Source organism: Pteropus alecto, unplaced genomic scaffold (assembly GCF_000325575.1).
Source record: "Pteropus alecto unplaced genomic scaffold, ASM32557v1 scaffold107, whole genome shotgun sequence".
NCBI classification, from domain to species: domain Eukaryota; kingdom Metazoa; phylum Chordata; class Mammalia; order Chiroptera; family Pteropodidae; genus Pteropus; species Pteropus alecto.
Genome location: NW_006440619.1, coordinates 1,234,510 through 1,247,725, shown reverse-complemented (window position 1 = coordinate 1,247,725; position 13,216 = coordinate 1,234,510). Strand labels below are relative to the sequence as shown.

Genomic DNA, 13,216 nt, shown 5'->3' with positions numbered 1-13,216 from the left:
GGAAAGAGAGAGAGGGATCAAAATTGATTGGTTTCCCTTTAGGTGATAAAAAAAATTAAGATACCAGAGTCAATGACAAATAAAACATTAGAACAATATTTCCATAGAAATTGTGATTTCTATAATTTATATGGATAATGATACATTTTATTAAAATAACAAATAGTAATATATTAAATTAATAGTAATAATCCATGCTGTTTATATTAAACATTGATGATGTTTGGGAAACATAAAGGACTGGTCACAACTCAACATTTATTAAAAGTCCCCACAAAACTATACTGTAGATTAGGAGATAAAACCATCTAAAAACTTTTACATATTATTTAACAAAATCACTATCTTCTCTGAAATGAAATGAAATTGAACACTATATTATATTCAATTATACTGAATAAATATCCATCAAGCAATTACTATGTACCTAGTACTGTGTGAGGGGTGAAGGAGATGGGAACAAAGTTTAATTATAAAGTAATAACATTCATGCTTTTAAAAAAATACATCTCTGAATCTAGGACCCTAGTAGCACTCCAAACATCTTGAACAGCTTTACTGTGGTATGATTTCCATACCATAAAGTTCATCCACTTAATGTATACAATTCAATGGCTTTTAGTAAATTGTTAGAGTTGTACAAATTTACTAAATTTTACCATGATCTAATATTAGAAATGATCAAGGAGGAAAGGGATATTGATCAATGACACACACACACACACACACACACAATCTTGTACCTATTATCACTCACTGTTCATCTCCCTCAGCTCTCCAACCCATCCATAGGCAGCTACTAATCTACTTTCTGTTTTGATAGATTGCTCCAAACATTGTGGAGTATGTTTAAAAGCCACACAAGAAAATCATTAATTTATCATGTTTAAATATGGAAAAAAAGGATTTTATTAATTCAAAATATCAAATCCATCACTCAGAGGATGAATACTTTCCACCATTCAGAATAAATCGAGAAACTGACATTGACTCATCAACGCAGTGCTCAAATAGGTGTAGAAAAATTCTCAGCCATAGCATTATGTGAATAAGGGTGAAGCTTCTCAATGGATATACTTTGAAGGGAGTCATTTATTTGGATGTCTCTGGCCCTTCTTTCTTTCTCTTTGAAAGCAAACATATCAGCATCAATACCTTTGAGTTATACCTTACTAATATGGCTCCTATCCTAAAGAACTGTAGAGTCAGTTTGTAAAACAAGATTTACGCACAAGAGAAGCTTAACTAATCAAAAGGAGGTCCATAGATTCTATGTCCTAATTGTCACTCTTATTCACCCCCTCCTCTTCATGCCCAGGAACAATGAATTTGTTCAGGCCCTCATCATCTCTTGTCTAAACAATGGTGCTAGTCGTTACCTACTTCTAAACTCTGCCTTCTCTAATTCCTCTTCCACAATGCCTTTGGAGTAGGATAACTATAAAATTCATAAACTGAGACTGTCTTGGGTAAACTGAAATGCATGGTCAACATACTTAAGAGTAATTTTGATCCATTGTTCTTAATGCCTCAAAAGTTCCTCTTCACTACAGGATCAAGTTCAAATTTCTTAGACTGGCATAGAAAGCCCTTTATCATCTAGCTCCTACCTAACTAGTCTAATCTCATATTCCTCTCTTCTTCATTCCTCCTACTTTGTATCCTAGTGATACTATCACTATCCAAGGCTTAAGTCTTTGCAGATGCTCTCCCTTTCCCTTTCCTGTTTAACTCATGAATTCTTATTTATCACTTGAATATAAGTCATCCTCCTTTGTGGAGTCTTCTCTAATGCTTATATTGAGACTTAACATGCTTCTTTTGGAGGGCAAAACATTCTTTTTATCCATGTAACTTCAGTGCCTAGAATAGTGGCTGCCACTGAAAAAATATTTGTTGACTAAATGAATAAGAAATATATATTTAAGCAGTAAACTGTGAGCTACAGATAATACCTCATGTTAATTTAGACAATGATCCATTTTATAGGCTAGTGAACAACTTAATTTAGACCTATCAGTAGACAGTATACTTTAAAAAAATAATTAAATGTTCCACTCATAGATTGCCCATTGGGTTTTGTTGTTTTTTTATAATAGAAGTCCATGTTTTAGTTAGATTAAATAAGACTTACACAATATGTGAGTTGTATTATAATTTTTTTCTCTTGTATTTTCAATCTCAGTCAATGGTACTATTACCATCCATCTACTCAGTAGCCTGAGTAAGAAATCTGGGAATCATCTTTGACTTATTCCTTACCTTCACTCCCCATATGCAGTTGTCTACTGAGTCCTGGGCTTATAACTGTTTACCTCCTAGATACTATTTGAATGTGTCCCTTCCTCATTACTACTGTTCTGGTTGGACTCTTATAATTTTTGTCTGGGCTATTTCAATAGCCTCCTAACTGGACTCCGTATTTCCAGCCTCTGTCCATGTCAGTCTAGTCTTCACACTTCTGTCAGGATGCTCTAAGGGTAGATCTAATCATATGATTCTCTGGTTGAGGAATCCTTAATGTCCTTTACACAACACCTACAGGAGCTCAAGCTCCTTGGCGTGGAATGCAAGGTTCCTGCTTTATTTCCCATCTCATCTCATGACTTCCCCTCTAGAACCATAACAAATTAATTGTAGCTCATGACCAGCTAGCTCCTGCTTAACAGTTTAGCTTCCTCTCCTAAAACTCCAGTCCATCACCAATTCTATATTCAAGAGACACTGAATAAGTTAGAGTTCCCAGGTATATACCTTCATACCTTCTTTATATGCTATTCCTTGCCTGTAATTTCCTTCTTAAGTTTTCTTCCTGGCAAGTTCCTACTTATTCTTTAACTCAGCTTTGATGTTACCAGTTCTAAGATTCTTTCAAGTAAAGTTAATAATTTTCCTTCTATGTACTACTACTGTACCTTCTCTCCCTCTTTCTGCCTCTCTTGCTTTTGCTCTTGCTCTCTTTCTCTGTACTCAATACACCCTATATCTACATTTATTTATCAGACTGTGTATTAAGGACAGAAGTCATATCTTATTCATCTGTATATCTTCAGCGCCTCTTCACAGAATGCTATGTGTGGACTATACTGGGTATTCAATAAAAGTCTGTTGAATTAAACTCAAATAAAAATAGGCATTTCCTTTTATAAACATCCTATATTTTAAGAGAGGGATTGAAGAATGCATTTTACTTATATCTATAGAATGCCACCAATTTAACAATTTCTAAATTGCTATTTCATTTTTCAAATTGTCTCACAGATTTCCACATCACTGAGAGCTATTCTTATTTAAGTCAGCTTTTAATATGTAAAGGTCTGGATATTTTGGGTGCACGCGTGCGTGCGTGCGTGCGTGCGTGTGTGTGTGTGTGTGTGTGTTTTAGATGAAATAAGATTTTAAAATCGCTTGAAACCATAGTTTTAAAAATCAGTTTATAGCCTTCTAAGAAAGTTATATATTAAGTTGCTGAGCAAAGTCTTTTTTATAGACTGAACAAAAACAAATAAGCTTTAGCCCAAGCCACTTTTTAAATTATGACCAATTCCAATTGGCAGGGTTTAGTTAATGAGGTTTTATGGCAGTAAAATATTCAGTATTTATTTCCATGTTATGCAGGGTAAAAAAAATAGAAATAAATTCTTTTATGAGGATTACCAAAAACAACCATTTTGATGAGATCCTGCTTCTGAATTTAACTGCTATTCAAATAAAATGGTTCCTCACACCCATAACCCTTCATAGGAAAATGTGTGCTGCCATCTACTGATGTTAGACAAGTGCACAGGAAGCCTTGTCTACAATTCTGAATGACAAAACAAGTTTGTAAAGTGACCTCTTTCACCATAGCCTTTATAATTTGCTTATTTGCTTTTATAAATTTTAGTAAAGAAAGAAAAAATCATGGTGACACAATAAGATAAAAAAGTGGCAAAGATCCCCAACTTAAAGTCAAAAGGGGAAAAATGATAGTAATGCCAGAACATTTTCTACCAGAGCAATTTCCTAAATGAGAAACAGACTATTCATTTTAAAATACAGGATTTAAGAAATCACTAATACTAGTATTTGTAAAAGGATTCATGATGTGGTTTCAGTGGCAAGAAAGCCCATCTATGTATTCTCCTACATATTAAACTAAGTTGAACTCCAACTAGTAGATTATAACTTCAGCATAATGAAGGTTTTGATTCCTGAGAAAAAGTAAAATAATTCTCTAAATTAATATTAAGTCTATCTGAGGAAGAATTAGGAGAAAGAGTTTTGAGTGGGGAATACTTGTGATGGGAAGGATGAGAGGAAAAGGTGATTGTAGGGCCCGGAAGGGAGAGGCTAAAGACAAATTTCCTGCATTGCACAATTTTGTTGACAGCGGCTTTTGAAAATTTTTACTGAAATGTAGGGGTTTCTTTATTTTCTAACAGATTCAGACAGACCGCAGTGAACAATCCAGACCCAGGTTATCTGTCTGTGTAAAACTGAAAGATGATCGGTTCATTTCAGCCACTAGTGATCTAATGGTCTGGCCCCCACAATCAGTATCTACATGGAAGATAAATAGCCTGGAGGCTCTGTGGTCTAAGCTACCCACCTCATAGTAATCTGATCTGAGACTAAAGATGAGGCAACTCTCATCAATCCCCATGCTTATGGTAGGGGGCAGTGTCTACTCTGGTATGGGCTATAGGTCATTCCTTTACTTCCCTGTCTCCTTTTCCTATCTCCTTTACCTCCGAGCACAGACTTCTCTATTCTTTCCCAAAGCTCCAATGAGGGCCTAGGTTCCAAGGTCCTCAATGACTTCAGTACAGGGAGGGACCATACATCTTGGATTATTACTAGTTTCAAACATTCTGTTCCACTGGAAGACTCCATGCCCCAATTTTTCTATATTGAAAAATATGGTCCTCACATTTTACCAAAAACAAAAAGCATAATTATTTTATGCTACTATTTATTGTGCTAGGTGTCTTACCTACCTTATACCTCATTTAATCTTCACAAAATCCCGATTATATTGGTAATATTATTATTTCATTTTTCGGATAAAAGAAGTGAAGTTCAGCGTTGAGTCACTTACTTAAGGATACACAGCTTGTCTAGGTTTATAACTCAGATTCAGCTATGATTCACTTCAAAGCCTGTCCCATTGTACTATCTTATCAAGGCTTTATAATCATGGGATAAAACAGTTACTACCATTTACTGAGCATTTATTGTGTACTAGGTACTGTTGCTGAGGTTTTTACATGCATTTTTCTCATTTAATTATCATAATGCTATGAATTTGGTACTATTATTATCTCCATTTTTTTGGACGAGGAAAAAGAGGTCCAGAAAAATTAAATAACTTGCCCAAAGTGAGAGAGCTGTTAACAGTGGGCTTGAAATTGGAGTCTGGCCCTGTCTGACTTCAGTCCTGTCCTTTTAGCCACTGGTAGAGTTATATAAAATCCATCCTATAGACAGAGTACTAATATGTAGTTATAAGAGTGCTGGTGGAGCAGGAACAAGCAAGACTGACTTTGCAGTATAGCTCAGCCTAGATCTGATTCATGAGAAGCACCCTCCCCTTTCTCCACAGGTTTTCCCTGTCAAGGTCTTGTAAGCACAAGGTAAAGTTGGCAGTTATAGGTAGCCCACTGTCTAGAGGAAAAATGATTCTTTCTAGGCCCAAGCATTGTCCAGCAGAGAAGAAAACAATCCTTTATTTAAGATACGATGTACTTTGAATTGTACACTTGAAACTTACTGGATTTTGTTGATCAATGTCATCCCAATAATTTTTAATAATAATAAAAATAAATAATATGTCCATAAAATATAATCGAAGGTAGTTTTTTTTTTCTTTTTCATCATGTTGCTCAGTGCAGGACAGAGTAAACAACAAATTATAAAGACCATAGCTCTGAATCCATTACAGTTTGCAAGCAAAGCATGACTCTCGCCCTGGAAAATAATGCTTGTTTCTCTGTCACTAAACTTGAGAAAGCTATAAACACATTTTAATTATAATAAATCTATTGAGATTTGAAACAGGTACCAAATAACAGTCATTTTTACTAAAGCGAGGCTGTTAAGAGTTTAAAAATCTAATATAATCTCATAGGTCATGTCCACATGTCCAAAGTAAAAGGAAAAATATTTGAGGCAATTGTCTGAATAATTGAACTGAAATTATCCGGGCAATTCTTTCATTTTTTCCTTCCTTTTTCCACATATAGACACTTGGGATATGCAGATGCCAAGTGGATAATGGAAACAGTGTAAATTTAAAGGCAAACAAATTTGAGTTCAAACTTTGGCTTTGCCATTCATTAGTTTAGTGACCTGGTCACTTTAGCTTTTTGAGGCTTACTTTCACTGATCTGTAAAATGAGGTTATTAAAATCTACCAAAGGAGATTATTGTGAAAATTAAACCCGATAATATATATAAAGTGGCCAGCACAGAAAGTGCTCAATAAATGGTAATTATTACTGTTGTTATTAGAGCAAATAGTTGGCAATAGCACTAGATGCATAATCATGTAATATCAGCTGGCTAAAGTCCAGCAATTCCAGTTCTGAGGGGTCACTAACAGCTGCAACCTGAACCTTTGCCTTTCCAAATGCATCTACCTTAGAATGTGTCAACCTCAGCACTGTTCACATTTGGAGCTGAATAATTCCTTGCTGCAGAGGGGAAAGGAGAGGGGTTGTCATTTACATTGTATTTAGAAACATCCCTCGCCTATCCCACTAGGTGCCAGTAGTACTCCCTGTGTTGTGACAATAAACATGTCTCCACACATTGCCAAATGTCCTTTAGAGGGTAAAATGGGCATTCTCTTCCTTTTCTGAAGTTTTTTTAGATAGAAATTTGTATAAAAGAAGATGGCTCTAAATGTATCACACTATTAACATTTATCTTCCAAATAAAATTGTAAGTTTCTTGATGGCAGGAAATTATTTTTCTATCGTTTTATCCAAAGATTATGGCATAGAACAGACAAATAGGAACACAGTAAAGATGTATTTGTTTGCTGCTAGCATTTGCTGACCCTGTCCCCTCTCCACATAGAAATGCTCCTAAATTAAGGGAAGGGGCTATGTTATAACAGTTGTCGGTTTTAATTGACAGTGTTGGGCTTCGATTGACTTATCATGATTGATCAGTTGGGGGCACTTGGGATATGATCAATAAGATATGACATAAGACTACTGTATTCAGGGAGTATAATCTTAAAATAAAACTACTTAATTGATTTTGTCAACTTTTCAGCTTAATTGATTTTTTTCAAGCGAAAATATTTAGTTTCTGTCACATTAGGAATGTGAGAAAGGGAGCGATCTGGAATGTACAGTGAGTCCCAAACTTTACATCTCATGCCTTCGGGGAGCCTAGAGTCTATACAAGCAGGTTTGAAATTCTAAAGGATCGATCCCATTCTACTTTATGAGAAGCCATTACATAAAGAAAGTAATGATGGCAAAAAAAAAAACTCACTTAGCTTCTCTAGGATCTCCTCATCTGTCATCTTGGATTTTTTCCTTTGTCGATCTGTGTTTCTATACAAGGTACTGGAATTGGCATTCTCAGCAGAAGGTGGGGTGACCTCTTTATTTGGTGCTGCTGGTGAAGCAATGGATTCAACCACGGAACGAGTGTAGATCTTCAAGACAAAAAAAAAATCTACAATTAAAACAGCAGACCAAGGTAAGAGCATGAAGTCAAGACACTGTCATATCAGTGAGAATTTTTAAAAAATCAAGACAAATTTTTTAAGCAGTTTTAGGTTCACAGCAAACTTGAGAAGGTACAGAGGTTTCCCATGTACCCCCTGACCCCACAAATGCATGGCTTCACCCATTATCAACATCCCTTCACCAGAGAGAACATTTGTTACAGCTGATGAACTTATTGGCACATCATAATCGCTCAAAGTCCGTAGTTGACATACGGTTCACTCTCAGTGTTGAATGGTCTATGGGTTTGGACAAATGTATAACAGTATGTATCCATTATTATGGTATCGTGAAGAGTATTTTCTCTGCTATAAAAATCCTCTGTGCTCTGTCTGCCTTCCATCCCTCCTCTTACCCTGCCTCAAGTACACTGCCCTTGAAAACTCTTAGGAGCTAGTCCTTTGAGACCCATATATATGCTGTGCTAATTCTGGTACTCATACATCTGCTTATGCAAGTCTTCCTACCTGATTCATGTGGATTTCCTTCTCTATCTTAACCTCTGCAGCAGTTTTATAACTTAGCAATTATTTGTATATCGTTAGGTATTATTCTCTAATTGTCATGTGTTGATCTTGTGTCCCCAAGTTCTGAGGACATAGTAGATGCTCAATAGGAACTAGTTGATTAACTAGATTCTGACTCTAAGTTCCAAAGGACATCTTTTGAATCATTTGGAAATAGTTACTTTTAACTTACTGATTTTGTATGCTCTGGTCTTGGTGCAATAACTGGTGGGGGCTCATTGTCATCTTCGTCCTCTTCTTCTTCTTCGTCTTCTTCTTCAGACACAGGAGGAGCCAAAGGAGGCTCTGATGCTGTTTTCGTACTCTTATGACAAAAACAAAGTTAAAAATGAGATATTAACTTCTCATCGTTTTCCTACAGAAATGATATAAAGGAAATGGCATATGTACATATGTAAGGATAGAAGGGAACTACTTTTTTTTTACAAAGAAGTAGAATCATTTACAATTTGGTAGCTAGGACCTGTCAAACTTCAGAGATAAATTCAGGTCATGGTTTAAACAGGATAAAATTAAAAAAAAAATATTTTCCTTTTCCACTAAACTAAAAAACAGTGAGATATTTGCTTACTATTTTAAGGTTCAATGTTTTTGAAATCAATTAATACATTTAAAAAATCAAATAATTTCTACTAAAGCTTTTGATTGTACTGGGCAGATTGCCAATTTATTGACTGCCAGGTTGTCACACAGAAAAGGGTTTTTGTATACCATAAGATTAAAGCATGCATATGGATATGGTATTAATACAGCTCTGCAAATACTAAATACAAGCAAGCTCATAAATGTTTCTTCCCTGTTCAATCTCCTGACTCGAAATACTCAGAATGAATCCAGGCAAAATGGCATAGATGATAGAGGCTTTGTACATCTCCTCTTGAGACCACACCAAAGTTGTGATGGAAACATGGAGCAAACAGCAAACAGAGTCACCTGGGGTCTAGAAGAACAGAAGCCCTATAACTACGGAGAGAAATAAAAAATCACCCTGTAATGGTAGGAGGTAGGAGGGATTGAAGATGCAAGGCCCCCTGGTCTCGAATAGCTGAGGGGGACAGAGCCTACAGCAGTTGCAGCCGGCAGCTGCAGATGTTCCTTTTAAAGTGGCTGTGTTCATAACTGGATTTTTGTGGTGACGGACTTGCTTGCTCTGAGCAACAGCACCAGGTTGGCTGCTCAGAGGGCACCAGAGACTTACAGGGGGACACTGAGTTGTTGGAGTGAGGGCCGGAGCCAAGGTTTTCTCCCAGGCAGAAGTGCTGGCGGTATCCATTGTTCCTCTTTTGAGCCCACCTTCCTCCCAGAGTCTGGACGCAGCGCTGCCATAGCTGAGATGTCATCAAACTGGATAACAGAGGTAATTCCACCCTGAGGATTCTCTGAAACTCCACCTCACCCTACTCGCAGACCTACCAAAGTCACATCCAGTTGTGTCCTCAGTGTGTCTTATGCCCCTTGCTGAGCAGCTCCAAGCCCCACACTGGTAGTAGCTGGCCTTGTTTTCTGGCATGGCCTCTACAGGCAACTAATAGCACAGCATCTGTGGATTGCTTGTTGAATCTTAACAGTTTTTCCTGGAGGGGCACAGGCTGAGGCTAAACTTGGCCTACAGCTGAACCCCTCTCAGGACTGTGCCGTTGGACATCTACTACACAAAGCCATGCTAATAAGACTGGGAGATTTAGGAACATTGAGTAGTATGTAGAAACAGACACAGAAAGGTAGCCAAAATGGGAATACAAAGGAGCAGAAATCATGTGAGAGAACAGAACAGAGATCCAGGAATAATGGAGTCAAATGATCTAATGGATGCAGAGTTCAAAACAATGATTATAAAGATGCTCAATGAACTTAAAGGAAGTATAGATGAACTGAGTGAGAACGTTAACAAAGAAATAAAAAAACATACAAATGGAAATGGAAATTATAAAAGGAAACCTGTCAGAAATGAAAAACACATTATCTAGGATGAAGTGTATATTACAGGGAATCAACAGTGGATAAAACGGAGGTTCGAATTACTGATATAGAGAATGGGGTAGCAGAGGATACCCAATAATAACAGCAACAAGAAAAAATAATCCAAAAAAATGAAGATAATTTAAGGAGCCTCTGGGACAACATCAAATGTAACAACAGTCGTATTCTGGGGTACCAGAAGGAGGAGAGAGCAAGAAATTGGAAAACTATTTTAAGAAATAATGATGGAAAACTTCCCTAACCTGGTGAAGGAAAGAGACATACAACCCCAGGAAGCTCAGAGTCCCAAACAAGATGAACCCAATGAGGCCACACCAAGACACATCATCATTAAAATGTCAAAGGTTAAATATAAAGACAGAATCTTAAAAGCAGCAAGAGAGAAGCAGTTAGTTACCTACATGGGAGCGCCCATAATACTGGCAGCTGATTTCTCAAAAGAAACTTTGCAGGACAGAAGTGCTTGGCACAAAGTATGCAAAGTGATGAAAACCCAGGATCTACAACCAAGATTACTTTATCTAGTAAAGCTATCATTTAGAGTCAAAGGACTGATAAAGAGCTTCCCAGACAAGAAAAAGCTAAAGGAGTTCATCACCAAGCCAGTATTACAGGAAATGTTGGAGGGATTTCTTTCAGATGAAGAAAAAACATGTTTCAAAAATATGAATAAAGAATAGCAATAACTATGTATCTATCAACAAGTACTTCAAATGAAAACGAATTAAATGCTCCAAAAAATATATAGAGTGGCTGAATGGATAAGAAAACAAGACACCTACAGATACTGTCTACAAGACTTACTTCATATTTAAAGACACAGACAACTAAAAGTAATGGGATGGAAAAAGATATTTCCATGGTGGACCTAGAAGGTATTGCATTAAATGAAGTAAGACAGATGAGGACAAATACCATGTGATTTCATGTACATGCAGAATCTAAAGAATAAACAACAACAAAAATGGAAACAAAGTCATAGAGAGAAATTTTTGAAGGTTACTAGATGGGAAGGGGCTGAGGGGATGGTGAAAAAGGGCACAGGGATTAAGAGTACAAGTGGATAGTTACAAAATAGTCATGGAGATACAAAGCGTAGCATAAGAAAAATAGTTAATAATGTTGTAATACATATGTAAAGGTGAAGAGGGGTACTAGATTTAGTGAAGTGATCACTTTCTGAATTATATAGATCTCTAATCACTATGCCATACAACTGAAACTAATATATTAGTGTATTCCAAATATAATTGAAAAAATTCATTGAATTTTACACTGTAAATATGAGCAACTAATTGTTTATTATGTTTCAAAAAAGCTGTAAAAACTAATTGATATAATTCACATAGATTAAAGGAGAAAAATCACGTGCTCATCTCAGTAAATAAAAAATGTTTGAAAAATTTAAATATCTATTTATGATAAATATAAAAATCCTTAGAAAACTAGGGGAAAAAACACTCAGAGTAACAGACATGAAGATCTAAGGAATGCTCATCTATATAAATAATTGTTCAATAATAACCAACAAGTAAATATTGATTTCCAATGTTAAAAAATGCAATAAAGCCAGTACCAAAAATAACAACCATAGTATTTAGGGTCTGTTTTTGATCATTCATGTTAATGCAGGGATAAAATGATAGTACAGCTGGATTATTATTTATTTTATTTTACCTTTTTTTCATTAAGTTTATTGGGGTAGCATTGGTTAATACAATTATATAATTTTCAGGTGTACGTTATCACTTGACATCTGCATAGTCTATTGTGTGTTTACCACCCAAAGTCCAGGTTCCTTCAGCTGCCATATATTTGATCCCCTTTACCCACTTCGCCCTCCCTCTACCCACCCCCCTATATTTGATCTCCTTTAACCTTCTACCTCCCCTCTGCTCCTCCACCCCACTAGTAACCACTAGATTATAGTCCTCTGGTAAACACTAGCCTATAGTCCATGTCCACGAGTCTCTGTTTGTCCTGTTCATTTGTCGCTTTTAGTTTATAGCCCACATATAACTAATATCATGTGATTATCAACTTCTTCTGTCTGGCTTATTTCGCTTAGCATGATTACCTCGTATCCATCCACGTTGTTGCAAATGGCAGTATTTCATCTCTTCTTACAGCTGAGTAATATTCCATTGTATATATATACAACAGCTTCTTTAAACAATCATCTATTGTAGGATACTTTGGTTACTTCCATGTCCTGGCCACTGTGAATAATGCTGCTATGAACACTGGTGTGCAAATATCTTTTCAGATGTGAGTTTTCAAGTCTTTGAGGTAAATAACGAGTCGCTTTTTCTCCGCATTCTCTCCAGCATTTGTTATTACTTGTCCTGTTCATTATAGCTTTCTAAGAGGTGTGAGATGATATCTCATTGTTTTTTATTTGCATTCCCCTAATAGCTAGTAATGTTGAACATGTTTTCAAATATTCGTTGGCCATTTGTATGTCCTCTAGGGAAAAGTGTTCGTTCAGGCCCTCTGCCCATTTTTTGATTGGATCTTTTTCTTTGTTGTTGTTATTGAGTTGTATAACTTATTTGTATATTTTGGATATTAGGCCCATATCAAAGGTATTGCTCACAAATATATTTTCCCCATTTGGATGGATGTCTCTTTATCTTGTTGATGACTTCTTTTGCTGAGCAGAAGCTTTTTAGATTTATGTTCCCATGCTTTTGAGGTCAAATACATAAAATCCTCTATAAGTCCAAGATCCTTGAGTTTAGTTTCAATGTTTTCTTCTATGCATTTTATTGTTTCAGATCTTACATTTAGGTCCTTAATTAATTTGAGTTAATTTTGGTGTAGGGCGATAGACAGCAGTTTAGTTTTATTCTTTTGCAGGTGGCTTTCCAGTTTTTCCAGTACCATTTATTGAAGAGGCTTTCCTTTCTCCATTGTATATTTTTGGCTTTTTTTGTCGAAAATTATTCGCCCATATAAATATGGATTTACTTCTGGACTCTC

The 13,216-nt window shown here is 36.1% G+C and overlaps 1 protein-coding gene across 1 annotated transcript in view; it reads right to left on the bottom strand.

Moving 5' to 3' along the window:
- The window catches only part of PAK3 (p21 (RAC1) activated kinase 3), a 289,996-nt gene that overhangs the window by 56,772 nt on the left and 220,008 nt on the right, over positions 1-13,216 (bottom strand). The window contains exons 8-10 of the mRNA XM_025050559.1: positions 8,427-8,558; positions 7,489-7,654; positions 6,331-6,391 (exon numbers count right to left, since the gene is read on the bottom strand). Coding sequence (XP_024906327.1) covers positions 6,331-6,391; positions 7,489-7,654; positions 8,427-8,558 — 359 coding nt within the window. The remainder of the gene's footprint in view (positions 1-6,330; positions 6,392-7,488; positions 7,655-8,426; positions 8,559-13,216) is intronic.